We start from the raw sequence: 24006 nt of genomic DNA, 5'->3' as shown, positions 1-24006 counted from the left end.
TGTTCGTGCATCTTTTCCGCACATGTTGTGAAAATTTCAGACCCAGGTCACCTTAGGTCAGGTCACCAGGTCACGCCAAGTGACCTCACCTCAGCAAAAATAAGAATGCTCGTCATAGCTACACCGATTGATCGATTGCCTTGAAACTTTCAGCGATTGATAAGAGCAACATTATCTATAAAATGGTTATCTCGGAATTTTGATATCGGTGACCTAAGGTCAGGTCAATTTTGCGGCCTCTCCATTATAAGTCAATGGGAGAAAATTGAAAAGCGTCTGTTTTGCACGAACGCTATTCTAGACACTCTCAAACATCGAGATGTAGGTAAAATTGACACACTGAACCGAAAAATGGCAACTGTGACCCCTCGTTATGTCCCCGAGATCATCTCAGGTCACGAACAGAATCTAACAGTTTTTCGCTAATAACTTCTGATAGAGGCGTGCTAGAGCGCTGAAAACGCCTTAGATGTGTTCGGCTCGGCGTTGCGGATCGACTGGTATGCAGCATGACCTTTTCCGGTCAGGTCATGACCTTGACCTGAGGTCAAATTTTCAAGTTGACCTTTCAAGGTCCACTTATAGTTCATTCGACGCGTCTCGACGAGAGGAATACGATGCTGGCAAAAGTAATGTCATGGCTCTTTTGAGTCAAAAGTTATAGCCGAAAAACCGATTTTCGTAAAAACGGCTATTTTTGGAGTTTTTGCCCTCTGGAGGCTAAACCGTTGACCTGAGGTCAAATCTGAGAACATTATTCAGAAAGGTCTGTAAAAGGGCTATCGAATGCGCTTTTCCGCGGCGCTTTAGCTCTATCGGTTCCTGAGATAGCCGTTGGCAGTTTCCAAAATGTTGAAATAGTCAACATTTTACCTTTGGTGACCTCTGGTGACCTGACCTTTGACCTGACCCAAAAATGACTGAACTGTTTTTGTCCTTATTTTGGACGTTCTTTCGATTGCCGCTTACCGCGTGTCGCTACGTGGCCCAGGAGCCGAGTTAGAAGGGGGAGGGGTGTTCAGACACCCCCCGGCCCGGCGCGGAATCTCAGAGCACCGGCCCGGCGCGGGTTAAAACACCCGTTAATTATGGGGAATATTTGTTTCTGGTCCCTAAAAAGCTGTTTCTGGCACCTAATTGCTGATCAGCCCCAAAATGCTTCTTCGACCCTAATATCTGAATCTGGCACCTAATAGCTTTCACACAGCCTAAAGTTGCCAGATCGTCTAGTTAAACTCCGTATTTGCTGTTTGCTGATTCAGCACCAAAACCAAAACATCCAGCACCTATTTTATTCCACGTTTGCCTACCTAATTCGCGTAATCTTCCTGATTTTATGTATCCTACAACATGAACGTTGCATTCGGTGATGTCAAGTGCCATTTTCGCCAAGTGCCATCACTAGCCAGCTATGGTGCAGCATAGCAAGACGCTCCTATACCAGCCCGCTATGTAGAGACTAGAGATTATTGCACCCTCAGCCATCTTAACGTGAAAAGTTTGGATCCGTCACTTCCAGCCAGGCTCTCAGGTCATAAACTGGAGTAAAGCAAAATGTCAACTCCGAACAGACATGCCACGCAACCAGGGGCGCCGCCACGGATTTTTGACTGGGGGGGACGGACTGACCGACTGAAAACCCAAAAGTAGACATTTTTACCGTGGCTTTTTCGGTCGGATGCATTCAATGTTTAAAGCAATTATGCCACTTTTAACATTTTGAACTGAAGTAACGGTTTTGTAGCTTGAGCCGAGACGAGAACAAATCAGGAGCTTTTATGGCCCAACGATCACCCTAGCCAAATATATCGGTATCGATTTTAGGTTTGAAGACTGAAGTCATTCCCATATATTACACTTTGTCATTCTCTTACCGAGGATTCCATTCCCTTACGGAAAAATGCTAGCCAATCAGCATTCAGCTGGTTTGAACTACGTACTATGCTTGGTCAACGCGTAATCAGCTTCCCCTGCAATATAGGTAAGTAAGTAGCTTCTACGAAAGATGGACAATAGTGATGTAAAAAATCCTTTTGCAAATATTCATAATTTCCTGACCATTTTAAGTTTAAAAACTCATAAAACTGTGGCAAAACAACTGGTTTGAGGAAAGTAGTTTAGGTTAGTAATGGCTATAGACCGCATTCCCACCAAGAACCTACCTATAGGTATACACATCTGATGTCCGATTCAGTTTGACACGGCAAAGCCTCGTGTTCTATCACGGTATAATTGCTGATGTATGCCACTAATATGATCGATAATGCATATTGCATATAGGTAATACATATTGCATACCCGCGTGGGGGAGGGGGCGTTGTATAGTCACAAATCTCTCTTTTGGTTTGTGCACGAGTCGGCGCGAAGCGCCGCGAAAATTGGCAAAAAACATTAGGCAAAACTGCTCCAAAATACGAATTTTGCAGCCCGTGTAACAAGCTTGATACCAGAAAACCTTAGGTCAGGAAAACCAAGTCAAGTAGTCAAGTCGCCTCAAAGTTTTGTGGTCCTGTCAACCGTACCTATAGCATTAGCTTGTTTCTTAGAAGCTGGAAATTTAATTTAGTGTGGCGTAACTGCAGAAGTGTGGGGTCGGAGCCGGAATCAGTCGGAGTTGACTGCACACTTTTTTTGGCACGACTGGCCAGTTTTGGCCAGAGTCGGAGTTGAAGTCTTCGAAAATGTTCGGATTTGACTTCGAGGTCGGATTGGTGTAAAGTCATGCTCTTGGCTGGTTAGACGAAATATATTAGGCCCGTGTTCGGCCAGTCGTGTTATACGACACACGTTGATCACGATATCAAAAATCGGCAGTTCCGCGATGACAGGTCGAATAAGAGGTGGAGATTTTGTTGGCCGAGGTGGCAGGGGTCAGACCAATGCATGTAGGCCCACACCCCATATACTGAGTATGTAAACCTCCTGGACCCTCTCAGATTCGGCACCGTTCTATCTCTTCTATCCTCAGGACAGTAAAATCCTTCTCCTCCACGCCGCAACCCCCTGCTCCGGGCTGGACGGGCAACTCTATCCCATGCGGGAATGGCTCCACTGGAGCTATAGTCCTTTGCCGGGTGCAATGAGTGCCAGTGGGCTGGGCTGCCTGTTCAATTGGTCGGGTTCATCCCAAGTGGCTCACTGGGGTGGCTGCCCGACCAATGTCTCCCACCAATTCTTTCATACTTGCGGCTCTGAAATGGTCTCATTTGACCGAAGGGCCTAATCAAATTTCGAGTAGGATAACAATAAGTAAAACGCCTTTTGGGGCGACCAACGGAGCGAGCGAGAGGGTGGGGTGGGCCTTGCACGTGCGAAATTGCGAGGGGATACCTCCAACTAACTTATGCACTGCACCCTTCTAACTGGTCCCTAACGATGTGCCAAATTTGAGCGCAATCGGCCTAGCCGTTCTCGAGATCTGGAAGCGGCACCCTGCACATGCGCACGTGCAAAATGGGTCCCAACTGACTTTTGCACGGCACCCTACTAACCGGTCTCTAACCACGTATCAGATTTCAGCACAATCGGTTCAGCCGTTCTCGAGATCTGGAATCGACCCCTGCATGTGCGCACGTGCAGCAGCACCCCAACTGTGGCACACGGATATGCATTGCCTAGTGGGTATACCCAAGGCCATCTATAGAAGGTACAGTCACTCCCCCGCCGACCAATCAGAGACAGATCCTGAGTGACGTCATCCCTGATGCTCGCAAGGGGTACTCCATTCCTTTGCAACGTAAAAATGACTAATTTCATTTGAAGATTATTGATGGCAATCTCCACATACCGCTCAACCGTTGATGTCAATAGAAAGCCCAACTAATTTTCTAGCGACAAAAAAGAGCAGCAATATGCTAAGAAATGGCCGGTTTTGAAGATATAGACGATTTAAGAACCCTCTGCAGCAGCAGGAAAGCAACGTAAAAATGCATCGAGCTTATATTTTTACTATGAATAAATCATTTTTCAGTAAGTTTTTAAATATGTTACAGATTTAAGTTACAACTTTATTACAATATTTTCATTATTTGAAACTTAATTAAAAAAAAAAAAATATTTTCAAAAACACTAGCTGTTGGCAAGTAGCTTGGCAGCGATTGTGGCGCACCACGCCATTAATTGTCCTGAGACCCCCTTATGATGTCATCAAAAGTGGAGTGACATGGGCCTGGGTATACCTACCTACATGCCAACTTTCAGCGCAATCGGCCCAGTAGTTGCCGAGATATTGAAATTGTTACAAAACTGACACCTCTTCGTTTTTCACGTGGCACGTGCATATGGGGTCACTCACATGCATCGGGAATAGTCCGATGCTCGTTAGAAGGAATGAATCTACAGCATTTTAGGCGCAATTTCAAAAAGTTAAAGACCAAATTCAAAACGTTCACGTGCATTTTGAATGTAAACTTTTTGACTTTGGTCTTTAACTTTTTGAAATTGCGCCTAAAAAGGTGTAGTGCTACCCTACAAAAATTACCGCATGTAAATCGGTCAAGTGGTTGCTGAGATATAAGCCTAGCAAAAGCGTGACCACGGCATACTCAGAAATTTCCGTTAGACTGCGCTCGCTTCGCTCGCTCCGTAATGAGTTTGGGGGGGACGTCCCCCTTCCATTCTGAGAGTGGGGGGGACGCGTCCCCCCCGTCCCCCCCGGTGGCGGCGCCCATGCACGCAACTCTTTTCAATATTATTAGCTTTCTGCAATCATCGTCTGACTCCATCTCGATCAAACGCAGCATCCGGTTTCTACAGGGGCGTTTGACTGACCGGCCACACAATAACCAAAAACAAAATCGAAGCTTCATGCACACATATGACATAAGTAAGAAACGGATGAAAAAGGCACAACCACGGCACAACTCTGCGCGGCAAACAACGGACAATGTCCCACGCAAGATCCCGCGTTTCTTCAGCGGCCTTGAACGGAATGAAAACATCACATTTCTTTTTTGGAGCTATTTGATGACGTCAAAAATACAATACCCGTTTTAATGGTCAAAATCGAGACAATTACTCACAAAAATGTTTCCCTTGAAGCATTACAAATAAATACTTTAAAATATTTAAATGACATTGTTTTTTCAAACAAATCAATATTATTTGCTTACTTAAACGTCATATACAATGCTGAGATCACTACGGGGCTGTCTTAGAGTGTAGCTGCACTGGCAACCTTTAGGCTAGACTCCAGGGGTCATTATACCAGAACAACATGATTCTACCAGCCAGTAGTTCATTTTTCTACTAGATTGGTGCTACGCTCAGCATTTAGGTGCCAGATTCAGAAAAAAGAGTAAGGCGTACCGATGAATAGGTGCCAGAAACAGCTAATTAAGGTCATTTTCCATGATTGGTGCTGGTATCCACCAAATAGGTGCTGAGGACCAATTTTGGAGCGAGTCAGCTTTTAGGTGCCAGAAATAGCTTTTCTGGGACGCAATTAAATGGCGTCCGTTAATTATGACCTGTCTACGGCAAAAAAAAAACTTCGTATTTGAGGCCCATTTCACCCTATACCAAGATGTTGCATGACCAAATCAATGTCATGCCTGAACTGTAAAGACATTTCGTAGTCAATTGGTATGTCTTTTTGTTTTCATAAAAGCAATTTTTTGCCACGTGAGAGGCTAGACCGGCCCAAACGCCTACAGTACAGTGGTGACACTGTGGTGACACTGTGATGACACAGTGGTGACACAGTGGTGACACAGTGGTGACACGGACACAGTTCATACTCGAGGAGCACAGAACATAATTCTGCAAAAGGCCTTTTAGCGAGCTATGTAGTGCGTCTTTCCAAACTTCCCCCTAGCTTTTCTTAGTTTTCGAGATAATCGGGTGTGGTCAAATACCCCCCCCCCCCCACACACACACACAATGTCGAAATTGGCTGAGACCACTCATCCGGGCCCAGGTCGACGGATAGACTAGTCGATAGATAGCTTTTCTGTGGACTACTAACTAATATATGTAGTTGCCCGATACCAAACATGAGTAGAATATTTAAATGGGCCCTATTGGCTCTGCAATTTGTTCAATATGCTCTTGTGAGACTAGATCAGCGACCGTCTGAGAACTGCACGGGGTGGGGGGGGGACACTGACGGAGGCGGCGCGCGCTCTTCCTAACCCGCGACCGCCGGGGGGGGGGGGTCGGATCCGACCGCCCCTCCATTTTTCTTGAATAACTCATGAACCGCTTACGCTATCAACTTGAAACTTGGCATACCTTCTTCCCTATCAAGTTGACGTCTTCTGTGTATTTTTTAAGAAACTTTTTCCAATTTTTTTAGATATATCGATTTTAGTGATGTAACTTTATGGCGTTTTAAGTCAAAAAGTGGTAAATGTTTAAAAAAAAAAATCGACAAAAATCAAGGTTTAGAGCAAATTGCAAATTAAGAACATGAATGGACGCAACTCAAAGAGTTCTTTAAAAAAACTGTCTCGGATTTTCCATAAAATGCGTTTTCACACCTAAAATTCAAAATGCTATATTTTTGGAAAACAGTTAATAAAATCCGAAAATTTGAGAATTTCTAAAACACCGGAATATATGTAATAGAGCTGTATTAGAACATTAGATGTCCCAAATTTCAACTTTCTATCTTGATTTTTGACCCCCAAATTGTAAAAAATAGTTCCAACATGCATAGCGCATGGCGACGTCATAAGCATTTTCGTGAATTAGAGGCACTTTTGAACATAGCATGTGAAAACAATTGGCACCACTAGATTCCTGGGACAAAGTTCGTCTAGAGAAGTGCATTTTTATGTCAAAAATAAAAAGTTGAAAAATTGACTTTTTTCTTGGCCCGCGTTTAGTTATGTATGGTATAAACCATTTTTATGCCTTTAATGCACACTTATCACCAGCACAGTGACTTGGGGTCACATATAAACATTACCATCGGATTCGGCGAGAAAAATAAGCCATAAAACATGTGTCGCACGCCCATGTAGCAGAAAGTGAAAACCCTGACCTTTCGTGACCTGACCTGACCTTGACCCGTACTTAATGACCTGACCATTTACGCACATGGTACCTTCACTAGGTCTTTGAGGTCATTTTTGGTGAGTTTCGACTTTCGAGCAGCAGCTATCGATTCCGCTGTCTGTAAGCCTAATCATGCAAAACCCCAGAATTTGACCTTTGACCTGACCTTGACCCGAAAGATGACCTCAATATTAAAATTTTAAGAGCGCTTTGGGAAGGTCTAGTAGAGACCTTTCGAACGCCGGCTCGCGGGGCTCGATACGACCATTGGTTCTCGAGATAACAGGGGGGGTCGAATCCGACCCCCCCCCCCAGGCTGTCGTGGGTACGGAAATAGCCCAGGCGGTGCCGGGCTAATGGGGAGGGCACAGTGACGGACGCCGCGCGCGCTACCCCTACGGGTCGGGTCGGGTCGGGGGGGGGGGCAGTGCCGGACTGACCTACGCAGCGCGTGCTCTGCGTGTCGCTCTTGAAGCCGAGCTGGCACTGGCAGGTAAAGTGTCCGCGGGTGTTGGTACAGCGTCCGTGCGGCCCGCAGACGTCCGGCCGCTCCGTGCACTCGTCCACGTCTGACGGACAGAGACAGAGAGATAGAGACAGAGAGACAGAGAGACAGAGAGACAGAGACAGAGAGACAGAGACAGAGAGACAGAGACAGAGAGACAGAGACAGAGAGACAGAGACAGAGAGACAGAGAGACAGAGAGACAGAGAGACAGAGAGACAGAGAGACAGAGAGACAGAGAGACAGAGAGACAGAGAGACAGAGACAGAGAGACAGAGACAGAGAGACAGAGAGACAGAGACAGAGAGACAGAGACAGAGAGACAGAGAGACAGAGAGACAGAGAGACAGAGACAGAGACAGAGAGACAGAGACAGAGAGACAGAGACAGAGAGACAGAGACAGAGAGACAGAGACAGAGAGACAGAGAGACAGAGAGACAGAGACAGAGAGACAGAGACAGAGAGACAGAGAGACAGAGAGACAGAGACAGAGAGACAGAGAGACAGAGACAGAGAGACAGAGAGACAGAGACAGAGAGACAGAGAGACAGAGACAGAGAGACAGAGACAGAGAGACAGAGAGACAGAGAGACAGAGAGACAGAGAGACAGAGAGACAGAGACAGAGAGACAGAGACAGAGAGACAGAGAGACAGAGACAGAGAGACAGAGAGACAGAGAGACAGAGAGACAGAGACAGAGAGACAGAGACAGAGAGACAGAGAGACAGAGACAGAGAGACAGAGAGACAGAGAGACAGAGAGACAGAGAGACAGAGACAGAGAGACAGAGACAGAGAGACAGAGAGACAGAGACAGAGAGACAGAGACAGAGAGACAGAGACAGAGAGACAGAGACAGAGAGACAGAGACAGAGAGACAGAGACAGAGAGACAGAGACAGAGAGACAGAGACAGAGAGACAGAGACAGAGAGACAGAGAGACAGAGACAGAGAGACAGAGACAGAGACAGAGAGACAGAGAAACAGAGAAACAGAGAAACAGAGAAACAGAGAACAGAGAGACAGAAACAGAGACGAGACAGAGACAGAGACAGAGACAGAGACAGAGACAGAGACAGAGACAGAGACAGAGACAGAGACAGAGACAGAGACAGAGACAGAGACAGAGACAGAGACAGAGACAGAGACAGAGACAGAGACAGAGACAGAGACAGAGACAGAGACAGAGACAGAGACAGAGAGAGAGAGAGAGAGAGAGAGAGAGAGAGAGAGAGAGAGAGAGAGAGAGAGAGAGAGAGAGAGAGAGAGAGAGAGAGGAGAGAGAGAGAGAGAGAGAGAGAGAGAGAGAGAGAGAGAGAGAGAGAGAGAGAGAGAGAGAGAGAGAGAGAGAGAGAGGGACCACGGTCAGGTATTAATTACACTTCCGAATGCTTCCAGAGCGACAGATGCGTTATGCACACCATGGATGAATTTTAAGGCGACTCCTACTCCGGCTTAACAAAATCGGCTCCGACTCCGATTCCAGCTTCGTCTCCGAATATGGCTCGTGAAGCCCATATAATGAAATCAAATATGATGTCGGACACCCTTTTATCTTGCCTGAAGCGGCCCTTTACGCGTTTCAAGGCAGATTATTGCAGATAAGTACTTTTTTAAGTAGCAGGCAGAAATAAAAACAGGTTTTGACGCAGCAGCCTTCTTCAGCATTGTTAAATGAAAACGCTCGTCCAAAACAGTGGTATGTCCTTAGCTTCAACTAAATTTGATTTTGAAAGGTCAACAAGCGAAATATCGTTAAGCAACCAGGTAAATGACATGACTATGAGCCAGGCAGCGTTAACTCCGACTCCGGAGTCGGAGTCGGTCAAATTTTAGCGACTCCAGCTTGGACTCCGACTCCGGACAAATCTTCCCACTCCGACTCCGACTCCGACTCCGACTCCGCAGCCCTGATGCACACAGTGCGGCTACAATCTGCCCAGGGCGCAGGTGGAGATAGCAGACGAACAGTCGGATGAAATTCGCGACTCGTCGCGCGCCAGCGCTCGTGTGAGCCTGCACGCTCTGAACTAGCGCCAATGTCAGTGGAGCGCCCACACGCTACTGACGCCTGCACAAGGTGTTGGCGTCGGCGGCCGAGCGGCGCGGTACGTACCGACGCAGCGGCCCAGCGGCGCCGACCGCCGGAATCCCGGCGGGCAGTCGGCGGCCGGCGCCGGGCCGGCCGCCGACGCACACCGGTAGCCGCCGCGCTCGTTGACGCAGCGCTCGGTGGCCCGGTCACAGAGGTGGCTGCCCTCGCGGCACTCGTCGACGTCGACGCAGCGTCCGTCGAGCAGCCGGCTGCCGGCCGCGCACCGGTCCCCGGCGGCCGCCAGCGTGCACGTGAAGCTGCCGCGGATGTTGACGCAGTGCAGCGGGCGCCGGCACGAGTGCACGCCGTCGGCGCACTCGTCAATGTCTGCCGGTCGGCAGAGCAAACACTGACACCGAAACCAGCAATGACACCGATAGACACTGTCACTGACACCGACAATGTCATCAACACTGACACTGACAGACACTGACACTGACATTGACACACACCGACAGGACATGGACACTGACACTGACACCAACACTGACAGTATGTGTAACTGGTAGTATCGAGTATGTGTCGCTGACAGTGTGGCAGTGTGTGTCACTGGCAGTGTGGCAGTGTGGCAGTGTGTTGTCACTGGCAGTGTGGTAACGTGTGTCACTGACAGTGTGTGTCACTGGCAGTGTGGCAGTGTGTTCTCACTGGCAGTGTGGCAGTGTATGTCGCTAACAGTGTGTTGTCACTGGCAGTGTGGCAGTGTGTGTGTCACTGGCAGTGTGTGTCTCTAGCAGTGTGGCAGTGTGTTGTCACTGGCGGTGTGACAGTGTGTTGTCACTGGCAGTGTGGCAATGTGTGTCGCTGACAGTGTATGTCTCTAGCACTAGCAGTGTGGCAGAGTGTTATCACTGGCAGTGTGGCAGTGTGTGTCGTTGGCAGTGTGTGCCAGCACACTGGTCTGTGTGTGTGTGGGGGGGGGGGGGGGTGTGCGTGCGTGCGTGCGTGTGTGTGTGTTCCCACCGTCGCAGACGCCGGAGGTGGCGTTGAGCCGGAAGCCGGTGGCACACTGCACGCCATCCTGTCGGCGCTGACACGTGAAGCCACCGGCCGTGTTGGCGCAGTACTCGGCCGCCGGCTGGCAGTTGGCTGTGCCCTCCTCGCACTCGTCGATGTCTGAGAGCAGGCATATAAACACCGAGAGATGGACACAGTGGGTGCCAACATGGAAGCTATTTCCACCCGCTTTGAGGGCAAATACCATCAGGACACTCCACGCCAACCGGTTGGGCCAAAATTGACACTCCCTGTGATTATCACTTGGTATAATTACCCCCCCCCCCCCACCGCATGACAGGTATCCTTCATAACGCAAGAGACATGCTTTGGTTTTCCCCATTTAACGCCACATTTGGCGGCTCTAAACCAGAAAATTCAAAGATTTTAATTTACGTCATCAAAAATTGATGACGTATTTTTTTCAAAGCTTTTTGATGTAATAAGTGCACTGACAAATTTAGAGCCTCATCGGAAGTGATGCCCTAAATTTTTTTGGGCCATCATTATAATTTCTAACAATTTCTAACACTCTGACGAAACTCCATTTTAAAATCGATGGCAGCCTGCCACATGTCAAGTAAATCTTTGAAAACCTCTTTTAGCGCAACAAGCTATGGCAGCATTGCCTTCATGCAAAGAACTTCCCTTGACTCGGCCGCAATTATTTGACTTTCTTCGCAGGCTCCTCTGGATGTTACGAATATACTATCCTTTGAATAAAAAGTTTAAATGACGTCACATGTGACCATAGGCGCGGGAACGGGGGGGGGGGGGGCAGTGGGGGCAGCTTGCCCCCCCCCCCCAACTCTGGGGCCGTGGGGGCGGTGCCCCCACAACTTTGAGACGGAAAACCGCACTTTTTTGCAAATGTTTTCTTTTTTGTTGAAAAAGCCAAGGGATGAAAAATAAGTGGCCTAAAACCGGTGAGAAAACTAGATTTGGGGGTACCCCAGGTTGATCTCTATTATGGTGTGCCCCCCCCCCCCAGTCTGAAAGTAGTTCCCGGGCCCCTGCATGTGACGTCATGTTGCATATCAGTGGATCGCGGAAAACCGCAGGGGATGTTCAACCCCTCCCCCCCCCCGTCCCCGAGCAGGACGCGGGTTAATGAAAAAGCGGACAGGATTCGGACGCGTCTGCCCCCGTGCCGCTACAAACCAAGGCCCTACAAAGTAATCGTGTCGCGGGGCTCCATCCAGGAGCTTGGTTGTCATGGAAACGACGCTTTGAATAAAGTCCTTTATCGCCGTAAAGTTTTCTTTTGTGATGCCCTAAATGCAAAATTCAAAATCTCGTGGAGGTGTGGCCCTAAAAATGCGGCCCTAAAGTTGTGGGGCTAAATTAACCCTCGCCCGTATTGGTGTTTTTCCAGCCGCGAACGTATAAGGGGGGGGGGGGTCCGTTGGACCCCCCCCCCCTTGCCGTTTCGCCCCTGATCGAGCTAGAGCTTCGCGGAAAAAACGAGCGTGTTGCCCGTGACGAGAGGAAGCCGATGATACCTAATTTTAAGGTCCTAGGTCATTGGTTGACCTTGCAGGTCAGGTCAATGACCCAAAAGTCGGGAAAATCGGGACCTGTTAGAACGTCGTAAAGTGTGGCTGCTATGGGGTTTTTCGGGGTTCTGATCACGAATATCATGTTAGTTTTGATCACAGATCATGTCTTCATGCATTTAGGCCGGGTCGGGTCAGGTCAGGTCAGGTCAACCAGTAAGGGTGTTCGTAGTAGGTGGCAACCGCCTCTGACAGCTTCGTAACATGTTACGAAGGCACCAAAACTACTTCGTAAATGTTCATACGGTTGCTTAATTCGAATTCAGCTCTAAAAACTGGCCTAGAAACATGTAAAACTCGAAAAAGTGAACCGAGGTCATCAAAGGTCAATGACCTGACCTGACCTTCAGGTGACCTTGACACCCACCCTAATGCATGGGGGCAACATCATATCACATGTTTGAACGCTTGAAACCACGAAAAGACTGCAAACGCGCGGCTAATGCGAGCCGACATACGCCGAATCGCGATTCCGGCCAAACATGGTCTCGAAAAGTAGGTCACAGGTCAAAGGTCATTTGGGTCAGGGTCATGAAATTTTCAGGGTAGGTGTAAAATTGATGAACGCGAGGGTACTGAAAGTTTCGTCACGATCGGCCGCTTTTTACGCGAGTTATTCGCGAAAAACCATGGGGGGGTCCGTTCGACCCCCCCTATACGGGCGAGGGTTAAAACAGCTCGAGCGATGATGGTCTAAACTTCTAAAACGGGTATATGTGGGAAGGGCAGGGGCGCGGGAACTGCGTTCAGACTGGGGGGGGGGGCGCACACCATAATAGAGATCAACCTAGGGTACCCCCAAATCTAGTTTTCTCTCCGGTTTTAGTCCACTTATTTTTCATCCCTTGGCTTTTTCAACAAAAAAGAAAACATTTGCAAAAAAGTGTGGTATTCCGTCTCAAAGCTGTGGGGGCACCGCCCCCACGGCCCCAGAGTTGAGGGGAGGGGACAAGCTGCCCCCACTGCCCCCCCCCCCCCCCCCCCCCGGCTCCTGCGCCTATGGGGAAGGGGCTATACAAAGCCACCCCTGCGAGGGTCCCCGACCCATATGTGACCTCCCCCGCCCCCCGCCACTGTGACGCCTCCTGTGACGGTCCCCGACCCGTGGGTGACGGTGCGCCGCCGAGAACATACCAGCACACTGCTGTAGGATGTCATTGAACCTGTAGCCAGGCTGGCAGCGGCTGGCCGGCAGCGGCACGCAGAGGAAGCCGCCCTCAGTGTTGGAGCAGGTTGTCGAGCGCGGGTCACAACCGTCGGTCCCCGCCACGCACTCATCAACATCTGTCGGCAGCGAGCCAGAGCAGCCCATACGGGTCAGAGCAGCCCCTCACGGGTCAGATTACACTGATTGCAAAGTGCACCCGTCACACTGACACTGACAGCGGTGGCACTGACACTGATACTGATATTGACAGCAGTGACACTGACAGCGGGGGCATTCCACGATAGATCGTACCAGGCCCGTCACCCTCATCTCTCAGATTTTAATGAAAATCGGTCCTAGGGGTAATCATAGGCCCCAAAGACGCCTGGCAAAATATCAGACTTCTCAGAACAAAACTTTTTGAGTTATATGGCATTACATTTTTTTAACTTCGGTATGTAACGGTGAGTTTGATGGCCTATAACTCAAGAACAGGTTAAGCAACCAACAAAAAGTAAACAACACTAAGCTTGCAATGAATCAAAAATTAATATTACTATTTAAAAATTCCAAAGAAAAAATTTCATTGTTGAGCAAAAACCTTAATCTTTTTTCATTTGCCTCTAATGACTTTTGGGACCAAAATTTTTCACATTTTTATTTTTTCGAAATAATCTTCATGTCATTGCAAATCGACATGCAAAAAATTAGAAAGGTGTTCTTTCTATAAGTTCCTCATTTTCCCGCAAACAAAATGGGTTTCGGAGGGGTTGATACGACCCCAGCACGCCGTTTCGCTTCTAATAGAGCTAGAGCCTCGCGGAAAAAACGAGCGTGTGTGCCGTTACAAGTCGCAGCGATTGGTACCCGATTTTAAGGTCTCAGGTTAACCGGTAGAGTCTGAGGTCAGGTCACGTGACTGAAGTTACGGGTTCGGTTTTTAGTAAATAACTTCGCAAAAAATGGCCGCAGAGCCGCGATTTTGGCATCATTGTGTTCGCCTAGCTCAGGTGCATCGAATGGTATACTTTTTGCTAGGGTGAGGTCAACTTAAGTAGTTGACCTCGGGTCAAGGTCAGGTCAGAGCCCCTCAGGTCACGAAGCTGGGTAAAGGGTATCATATGGCATATCATTCGATTCGGAAGGTCTTCCCGAGTCCATTGGTGGCTTTCCCGACTCTCTAGCTCGATTTGATCGGGAGTTATTGACGAAAAACTCGTACGACCCTAGTGACGTCATAAATGACGTCACGCAAGGTTTACAATGCAAAAGTAAAGCATTGGACTTTGCAAGGAGTGCATGAAATCACGATACCATGTACGTGGGATAGTTTTAGATCATTCTCGGCGCCAAAATAACAGTTTTTATATTTCCCCATTGATTTATAACAGTGATGTCACGTGACCGACCTGGCCTCATGTAACCTTGAAAAATTCCCAGATATACAAGTTGTGAGACCTCTGGAGGACACCATGTATGCGTCCTGTAACTTTCATCTCGGACAGCTATGGTCATTGGCGTCCAAAACAATGTCAGAACCAAACAGCCTTTTTCACCCTCGCGCTTACAGGAAAGAGGGTTGAATGAACCCTCTTTTCACTTTTTTCAGATGACTCAGACTTGAATTGAAATTTCAGTAACCCGTGATGTCACTAGGCAGCTTTACCACGCCATTTGTAAGCTCCCCTCCCGAAATCACTATTCGAAACCGTTATCATGACGTAAAATAAATACATTTATAGAAAGAACACCTTCCTAATTTTTTGCATACTTCTTAACAATGAGCCAAATATTTTTTTAAAGAAATAAAAATTCAAAAAAATTTGGTCCCAAAGTCCAAAAAATACAAATGAAAGAAAACTCGATATGTCATATATCAAAATAGCGTATTTTTCGAAATTTTCAAAAATACATATTAACACGCGCAGTGGAAGGGGGGGGGGGGCGGATTTCGCCCACCCCTCCTGTTTTTCGCCAATAACTCGCGCTGCAAACATAATATTAATGTGAAGTTTTGGCTACCTGTCCAGAATTGAATTGCGGATCTTACCGTGCCAGAAATAAGAAAATCGGTTCACAACTTTTCTAGTAATAGCGGTGTAAAGTCAAACATCCTGCCGCGGCGGCGGCGCGGCGGCGCGGCGGCCGGCGCTAGCCGTTACGCGCCGCCTGAATTGTAGACTGTGCCGGGGCGGGACGGTTCCGTCTTTACATCGCGCTCCTTACCGCTGATTACATTAGATTCGCGTCAAATTTGGTGAGAAGACTGAGAAATGTACAGGCAATCATATGGTCAAAGAATTTTGAAAATCGGCCGGTAACAACTTGAGTTATGAGTGTGTAAACACAAAATTGTGAATGCCGCGTTTCCCGCGTCGGCCGATCCCGCTTCAGCCGGCGACATCTTACCCTTACCAGGCTTTTAACTGCCATATTTATTGTTGGATTAACTAGAAATTCACCATACATACTCACAAATGTTTGATCTTTCGTATAGTGAAAGAAAAAAGAAAATCGGCCGGTAACTTTTTGAGTTATCGGCGTGTAAACGCAAAAAAGTCTCAAATATGGCAGATTTGACCACATTTGACCTCATTTGACCTTGAAGATATTGACCTAGGGTCATGAAATTCACACACAACAGAGTTCCCCATGGCCCTCACCTACCCTCCAAATTTCGTTTTTCTAGCTCCAGTGGGAGCTGAGATCTTAGGGGGGGGGCGACATCCGCCCCCCCCCCCTTCCACTGGGCGTAGTACTCGCAACCCTTCCACTGCGCGTGTTAATCTCTGTTTCATTGCAAGTTCAATGTTATATGACATTTGGCATTTAAATAATCCGTCTTAGAGTTACAGCCCGCCAAACTTAGCGCTGCAAAGCAAGATCCAAAAAATGTTATACACCATAACTCAAAAAATACTTATCTGATAAGCCTGAAATTGTTACAGGTGGATTCAGAGCCCCTGATTACCCCTGAGACCAATTCTCGTCAAATTCCGAGAGATGAGGGTGTCAAATTGGAAAAAAGTGGTACGATCTATCGTGGAATGCCCCAGCGGTGACACTGACACTGATACTGATATTGACAGCAGTGACACTGACAGCGGTGACACTGACACTGATACTGATATTGACAGCAGTGACACTGACAGCGGTGGCACTGGCACTGACACTGAGACTGACTGATATTGACAGCAGTGACACTGACAGCCGTAACACTGACACTGACAGCGGTGACACTGACACTGACAGCGGTGACACTGACACTGACACTGATATTGACAGCAGTGACACTGACAGCGGTGGCACTGACACTGATACTGATATTGACAGCAGTGACACTGACAGCGGTGGCACTGACACTGATACTGATATTGACAGCAGTGACACTGACAGCGGTGGCACTGACACTGATACTGATATTGACAGCAGTGACACTGACAGCGGTGACACAGACACTGACAGCGGTGGCACTGACACTGATACTGATATTGACAGTAGTGACACTGACAGCAGTGACACTGACACTGATACTGATATTGACAGCGGTGACACTCACCCCGACAGTCGGCGCCGTCTTTCGAGTACTCGAACCCTTCCGGACAAGTGGTGTTTGTCACGCAGCTAAAAGCGCCCGGCTGATTCCGACAGGCCTGACCACGGCCACAGTCGGCAGTGCCCTCGGCGCACTCGTCAATGTCGTTACAGGTGCCGCTGGGAGGCGGGTCAGACATCAGTTAGAGAACAGAGCTGGTCAGACAGAGCGGGTCAGACATCAGACAGAGCGGGTCAGACAGAGCGGTTAGAGACAAAGCTGGTCATATAGAGCGGGTCAGACGGAGCGGGTCAGACATCAGACAGAGCGGGGGTCCGACATCAGTCAGAGACCAGAGCGGGCCGGGCGGTTAGAGACAGAGCGGTTAGAGCGGTTAGAGACAGAGCGGTCAGACATAAGACAGAGCGGGTCAGACAGAGCGGTTAGAGACAGAGCGGGTCAGATATCAGTCAAGAAATCCCGCGTCCACTGCTAGATGCTGATTTGGGCATACGGTAATGAATGTTGAATAGCACGGCCTCGTCTAACATTTTAAGTGGGGAGAAACTGTGAGAGCACTATGAACCGAATCACTGTTCTCTTCTGGGCTAGTCTAGTGATGTCAATTACGGAAAATCGGAATACCGATACCAAACCAAACACCAGCCAAACCCACGAAGAAATACCGAAACCAAACCGACTTGGGAAAATGAGGGAAATACTAACTTTTTTTACCGATTTCTTAGCCTCTTATACATGAGTGAGGGTTCATGATACCAACAAAATACCAAACACATTACGATTCAAATACCAAATACAAAGTTGGTATCGGTTTGGTATCGGTATACCAAAAAGTTGTTATCCGATTGACATATCTATGGGCTACGCCCATCCTGGCCGGGAGCGGCAAAGTATTGTTGCAAATATCCGCCGCGAAAGGTGCTGCGGGATTTTCTCTCGCGACGGCCGCATAATTTATTAAATGTAAATCGACGCGGCGGAAAAAAGGGGGATTTGGGAGCGAACCCAAAGCGAACCAGCTACGTACTAGTTTATGTGTGGTTACTGGTTATCTTGCTGCTATGACTCTTCCATGTGAAAGCAATAAATGCTAATCTGTTTTTCGTGACAATTGGTGTCAAAAGTGGGATAAAAAAATAACGTAAGTCTGGGAGCTTTAAACCACCGATAGACAAAAGTAGGTCAGTAGCGTAAAGTAACGTAGTAGCTAATCATTCCCAGTAACTGACTTAACCATCGCCGGACCTATTGGTTTTCTACATACCTACGCGCCGGCCGAGGGGGGGTACGACCCCCCCTCGCCGTTTCGCCCCTGGTGGAGGTAGCGCGTCGCGGAAAAAACGAGCGTGTGCGCCGTTACGAGACGCAGAGATTGGTACCCGATTTTAAGGTCCTAGGTCAACCGGTGACCTCTGAGGTCAGGTCAAGTGCCCCTAGGTACGGTTCAATTTTTGGTGAATAACTTCGCAAAAAACGACCGCAGAGCCGCGATTTTGGCAGCATCGTGTTCGCCTCGCTCAGGCGCGTCGAATGATATACTTTTTGTTCGGGTCAGGTCAACTTAGGGTGTTGACCTCAGGTCAAGGTCAGGTCAGCACCCCCAGGTCACGAAGTTGGTCGAAAGAGGTCATGTCGCATATCATTCGCTTCGGCAGGTCTTCATGAGTCCATTGGTGGCTTTCCCGATTCACTAGCTCAGTTTGATCAAGAGTTATTGACGAAAAACTAATATGACCTTGATGACGTCATAAATGACGTCACGCAAAGTCAACATTGCAAAAGTGACGCATCTAACCTTGCAAGGAGTGCATCAAATCACGATTCTGTGTGCTTGAGATAGTTATTATAGATCGTTCCCGGCGCCAGAAAAACAGTTTTCATTTTTCCCCATTGACTTATAATGGTGAGGTCACGAAAATGACCTGACCTCATATGACCTTTAGGAAAAATCCGAGATATACAAGTTGTGAGTCTCATAATGGATACTAGATCCTGCAAGTTTCATTTCCCTGTGACATCTCCTCTGGCAGTGAGGGCGTTGCGAAGTTGCGACATCTGAAGACCGTGCAGAGGTTCACTTATGACGTCATAGGTCAGTGACCTGATCTGAACCAAAAATGCGGTTGGACGTTGGTGTCAAAAGATCCGGTTTGAATCAAAGGTCAGGTATGCCAAGTTTCAGCTCTCTATCGCCAGCGTGTTCGGAGCTATCGCGAAAAAAAAACCCTACGGGGGACGGCAACCGCCCCCCCCCCCCCCTCGGCCGGCGAGGGTTAACTAAGTGACTAAGAAACAATGTCTACAAGTGCAGAAAATGTCAGCTCTAGAACCCGATCGAAGAGTCGACGTCGAACCAACAAGTTCAATGATGCCCAAAACTCGGGAAATGCAGTGGTGGTCAATGTTCAGATGGCGGAACAACCGAGTAACGGCGAAGAGGAGACGTCATTAGACGACCTGGATCACTGGAGTGACGCTAGTGGTGAGATTGAAGCAGCTGCCATCGAAGGAAACGGAGAAGGAGATCTGCTGTTTGTCTAGGGGGCCTGCTGTCTGTACAGAAGGCCTCCTTTCTGTTCAAGGGCCTTCTACTTGTCCAGGGACTTCTTTTTTTGGTAAAGGGAAGCTCCCATATTCACAGAGGACCTCCTATTTGCCCAGGGTGCCTCCAAAGTGCAAGAGGCCTGCTTATTGTCCAGGGGCCTACTATTTGTCTAGGGGGCCTGCTTTTTGTCAGGGACCTCCTATTGGTACAGAGGGCCAACTTTTTCTACAAAGGTCTTCCTATTTGTGCAATGGCCTAGGGGCCTCCTATGTGGGCACTGTGCAGGGGCCTTTTATTTGTCTAGGGGCCTCCTCTTTGTCCAGGGGACCTCGTATTTGTCTAGCGCGCCTCCTTTTTGTCCAGGGACCTCTTACTTGTCCAGGGGCCTCTTAGTTGCCCAGGGGGCCTCCTGTTTGCCCAGGGGGCCTCTTGTTTGTCCAGAGGGCCTCTTATTTGTACAGGGGCCTCCTAATCGTCCAAAGGGTGTACTATTTGTACAGATGACCTCCTATTTGTCGAGGGGCCTCTTATTTGTCTAGGGGCCCTCCTTTTTGTACATGGGACCTCCAATTCTGACAAGGAACCTTCTATATGAATTACGGCCCTCCATTTGTAAAGGAGCTGGTGCGTCTCGCTCGAGGCTATGGGTCTGTTCCAGCCGCACTTCCTAACACCTCTAAACTCCTCCAAGATTGCTTCCCTGTTCCAGTGGCAGCTCTAGCCCCTACAAAGCCAAGGAGGGCCCTGCTCCAACCTCCTCTATCTTGCTCTTGGAGGAGTTTAGAGGCGTTAGGAAGTGCGACTGGAACAGACCCTATGTCTGGGGTGGCAAAGTCACAGATAAAAAGGGGCCTATGATTTTAAGCAAAAGGGCCTTCCTTCAGTATTACAGGAGTGCCAAAAAGATATGTTTGCCCCCCTGCCCCCGGTGGCGCCGCCCCTGTTGGTAACTCATGTAACCGAAAAGTGGCCATGATGAGTGCATGACGACACATTTGAATATAAATGATGTTTCTTATCCAGATGGAAACAACTTATGGCCAATTGGGGGCTGGCCACTTTGCCCCGGCCACTTAGCCCCGCGCATACCGTCCGAGACAATAATATTCCAGCTCAGCTATCAGTGGGTAAACAACATTAGAATTGGTAGAAGGCATGTACGATAATCAAGCAATGCATGGACAAGAATGCTTATCAAAATTCCAAACGGTCATGGAATAAAATAACATTTAAAAATTGTAAAAATAGTTGGTAACCTGGCAAGGAATACTTTTCCGTATTTCACAGAACAATGGCGATGGGCCTGAAACCCCGGTCTGGCTCATTCGAACGACCGCGAAGAGAAGCATTAATGGAAAGCATAAATTGGAGCTGACGCCAGTTGTGGAGGGCTAAAACGATGGGTGGCCGCTTTGCCCCGGGTGGCCGCTTTGCCCCACGCCCCCCTACAGGGAGAGGTAGAGGATGGGGTAGTAATGAACAATGAACATGGTTACACAGGCGGGCCCTCGGCATGAGACCCACAGAAGCCGGCAAAGGCCCGAGGATGCGCTACTTGGTATCGGTACGGGACCCTAAAAAACCTGCATGGAGCCTCAGATGCCAATAGAGAGCGCCGGCTAAGGGCGTGGTTTGCTGTGAAAAAAAAGCTTCAGGCCATGTCATATTTGAAGACGAGCATTGTAAACAAGGAGCAGATTCAATGTTAAATTGTTCCAAGAGCCTGGATGGCCGGCTGAGCAGCTCTCCCACCTGGGGCTCGCGCGGTAACCGACGGGACAGTTGGGTCGGCAGTAGCTATAACAGCTCCCACCTGGGACTCGCGCGGTAACCGACGGGACAGTTGGGTCGGCAGTAGCTATAACAGCTCCTACCTGGGACTGGCGCGGTAACCGACGGGACAGTTGGGTCGGCAGTAGCTGTAACAGCTCCCACCTGGGGCTGGCGCGGTAACCGACGGGACAGTTGGGTCGGCAGTAGCTGTAACAGCTCCCACCTGGGGCTGGCGCGGTAACCGACGGGACAGTTGGGTCGGCAGTAGCTATAACAGCTCCTACCTGGGACTGGCGCGGTAACCGACGGGACAGTTGGGTCGGCAGTAGCTGTAACAGCTCCCACCTGGGACTGGCGCGGTAACCGACGGGACAGTTGGGTCGGCAGTAGCTGTAACAGCTCGCACCTGGGGCTGGCGCGGTAACCGACGGGACAGTTGGGTCGGCAGTAGCTGTAACAGCTCGCACCTGGGGCTGGCGCGGTAACCGACGGGACAGTTGGGTCGGCAGTAGCTGTAACAGCTCGCACCTGGGGCTGGCGCGGTAACCGACGGGACAGTTGGGTCGGCAGTAGCTGTAACAGCTCCCACCTGGGGCTGGCGCGGTAACCGACGGGACAGTTGGGTCGGCAGTAGCTGTAACAGCTCGCACCTGGGGCTGGCGCGGTAACCGACGGGACAGTTCAGTCCCACGCACAAGGGGGAAAAGCTCAAAAAATTGAGCGCTCAAAAAATTGAGCGGGCCCATTATGAAGGAATAGGCGAAACGATGGTATTTTACAATGCCTTTAGCGTCACACTACGGCAAATATCGTATCCAAATAAGGTATCAATGGCAAGAGAGAGCAACAAGGTTTCTTCTCGAACACTCGCCGTGATAATTTATATCGGTGTTTTTGGAAAGAAAATGCCCTAAAGACGCTCAACTTTTTGAGCGCCACTTGTCGTTCGGGACCGCGATACTCAATAAATTGAGCGCCACGACAGATGACAGTCAGCTGGCGCTCAAAAAATTGAGTGCCGGCCAGCATCTACACTCAATTTTTTGAGCGTTCTCCGTGACAGGTGAAGCCGGTACTGGCTGCCATTTTTGATGTTATGTTCGTTGAAATACGTTAAACTGAGTTGAAACAGAAATGCAGGAAGTTGAATGCTACGTGGTACCTAAACTTTTCACAAACCCATGGCATCATGTCACATTTTCCGCTAGTAGTTTTATCGGTCTTTCGGATTCGGCACACCTCAAATAATTATACAAGGCTTGTATAATCCGTATGAATACTGTAATTGATATTCTCTGACTGTACTGGGAGAAGGGAATACGTGAATACAGAGATATCCACCCACCCTTGAATATTGGAGAATTATAGCAGGAAAAACTGTATTGCCACGGTTACAACTTACAAGGCCATCGGCCGCAAACAAACAAAAATACTATACAATGTGGGTTAGATTCACAAACATCATCAAGTGTGGAACACAGAGACGAGCAAAACAACATCACATTATCGCATGCCAGCCCGACCACATTGGAACCGGGTCCGGGTGACCTGCGACCGGAACCTGCGTCTTGCCAGCATACATCACAAAAGCAGGAGGCAGTGTCTTACTGCTTTGATCCAAAATATGCCATATAACAAATGATATAAACGACCTAAGCTCGGACTAAGCGTATCATTATCAAATCCTTAACATGTAAAAGACGAATGGAAACATCGAGTCTCAGACCAGCAGTAGCAACGATCACAGTAGCAACATCACAAAGAACACGCGGCATTATCAGACAGCCGTTTTGTTATCGGGCTACAGGCGGCGACGGCGTGGTTGCAGACCAGCTGCGAGGTAGCGGCGTGACGACACGGCGCGACGACAGGAGGCAGTGTCGCGGGAATGGCGGTCCCGCCGCGCCGCGCGTCCCAGACGCGCGGCGCGGCGGGACCTGAGAAGCGGGGACCGTTCGGCCAAGGAACGCTGGGTGGAGGCAAAACGCAGAGCAGCATCTGTGGAACGACGTGTCTCCCAGAGACAGTTCAGAGAATATGTCTCCACCACCCTCAACAAACATCAGAGCCTCGGCCGCGTCCACAAGACGTTGAAGATGTGGGAGGGTGCTTCCGACGACCAGCACAGAGCCGCTGAGTCGATGGAAGATGGCGACCGGACGCTCGTGTCGGACCGGGACAAGGCGAACGCATTCAACCGCACCTATGCGACCGTATCGAAGCAGGTGCGGGACCGGAAGGTGGACCGCGACACCAAAACCAGACTGAAGGCGTCCAACGTCAAGACGTGCCATGAGTGCTGGGGGCGGAAGTCCGGCTACTGCTCACCGTTCTCCGAGGAGGAACTGACGCGACAGATCTCGCAGGCGCAACTCAAGAAGTCGCCAGGCCCAGACGACCTGTGTAATGAGCACATCAAGCACCTGGGCCCGAGAGCGCGCGAAGTCCTCCTTCACCTCATCAATAGCTCGTGGCAGTCCGGCGTGGTCCCGCGGGAATGGCGGCGCGCTGTTATAGTGCCCATTCCCAAGGTGGGAAAGGACCCAAGGAAGATCGCGAGCTACCGGCCCATCGCGCTGACGTCCCACGTAGCCAAGCTGGCCGAGCGGGTGATCGCGACCCGTCTGTCACACCTCGCCGCCGAACGCAACATGATCCCACCTGAACAAGTCGGATTCCGCGAGAAGCGGGGCGTCGAGGATGTCGTCGCCCGGCTAACCCAGCAGGTCCAAGATGGATGGCAGCTCAAGCCGTGCCCGCCATCGAGACGTCAAGTCCCGGACGGAGAAGCAGCCCAGAAGTATGTCCTTGTGGCATACGACTTCTCCCGCGCA

At 49.3% G+C, this 24006-nt stretch overlaps 1 protein-coding gene across 1 annotated transcript in view; it reads right to left on the bottom strand.

Moving 5' to 3' along the window:
- Positions 1–24006, bottom strand: part of LOC122365134 (fibrillin-1-like) — a 248808-nt gene that overhangs the window by 101724 nt on the left and 123078 nt on the right. The window contains exons 13-17 of the mRNA XM_043336109.1: positions 16858–17012; positions 13286–13435; positions 10563–10715; positions 9621–9926; positions 7440–7568 (exon numbers count right to left, since the gene is read on the bottom strand). Coding sequence (XP_043192044.1) covers positions 7440–7568; positions 9621–9926; positions 10563–10715; positions 13286–13435; positions 16858–17012 — 893 coding nt within the window. The remainder of the gene's footprint in view (positions 1–7439; positions 7569–9620; positions 9927–10562; positions 10716–13285; positions 13436–16857; positions 17013–24006) is intronic.

Source organism: Amphibalanus amphitrite, unplaced genomic scaffold (assembly GCF_019059575.1).
Source record: "Amphibalanus amphitrite isolate SeventyFive unplaced genomic scaffold, NRLGWU_Aamphi_draft 000717F_arrow, whole genome shotgun sequence".
Classification (NCBI taxonomy): Eukaryota; Metazoa; Arthropoda; class Thecostraca; order Balanomorpha; family Balanidae; genus Amphibalanus; species Amphibalanus amphitrite.
Note: the sequence above shows the minus strand (reverse complement) of the source record. Positions and strands in the feature narration are given on the sequence as shown.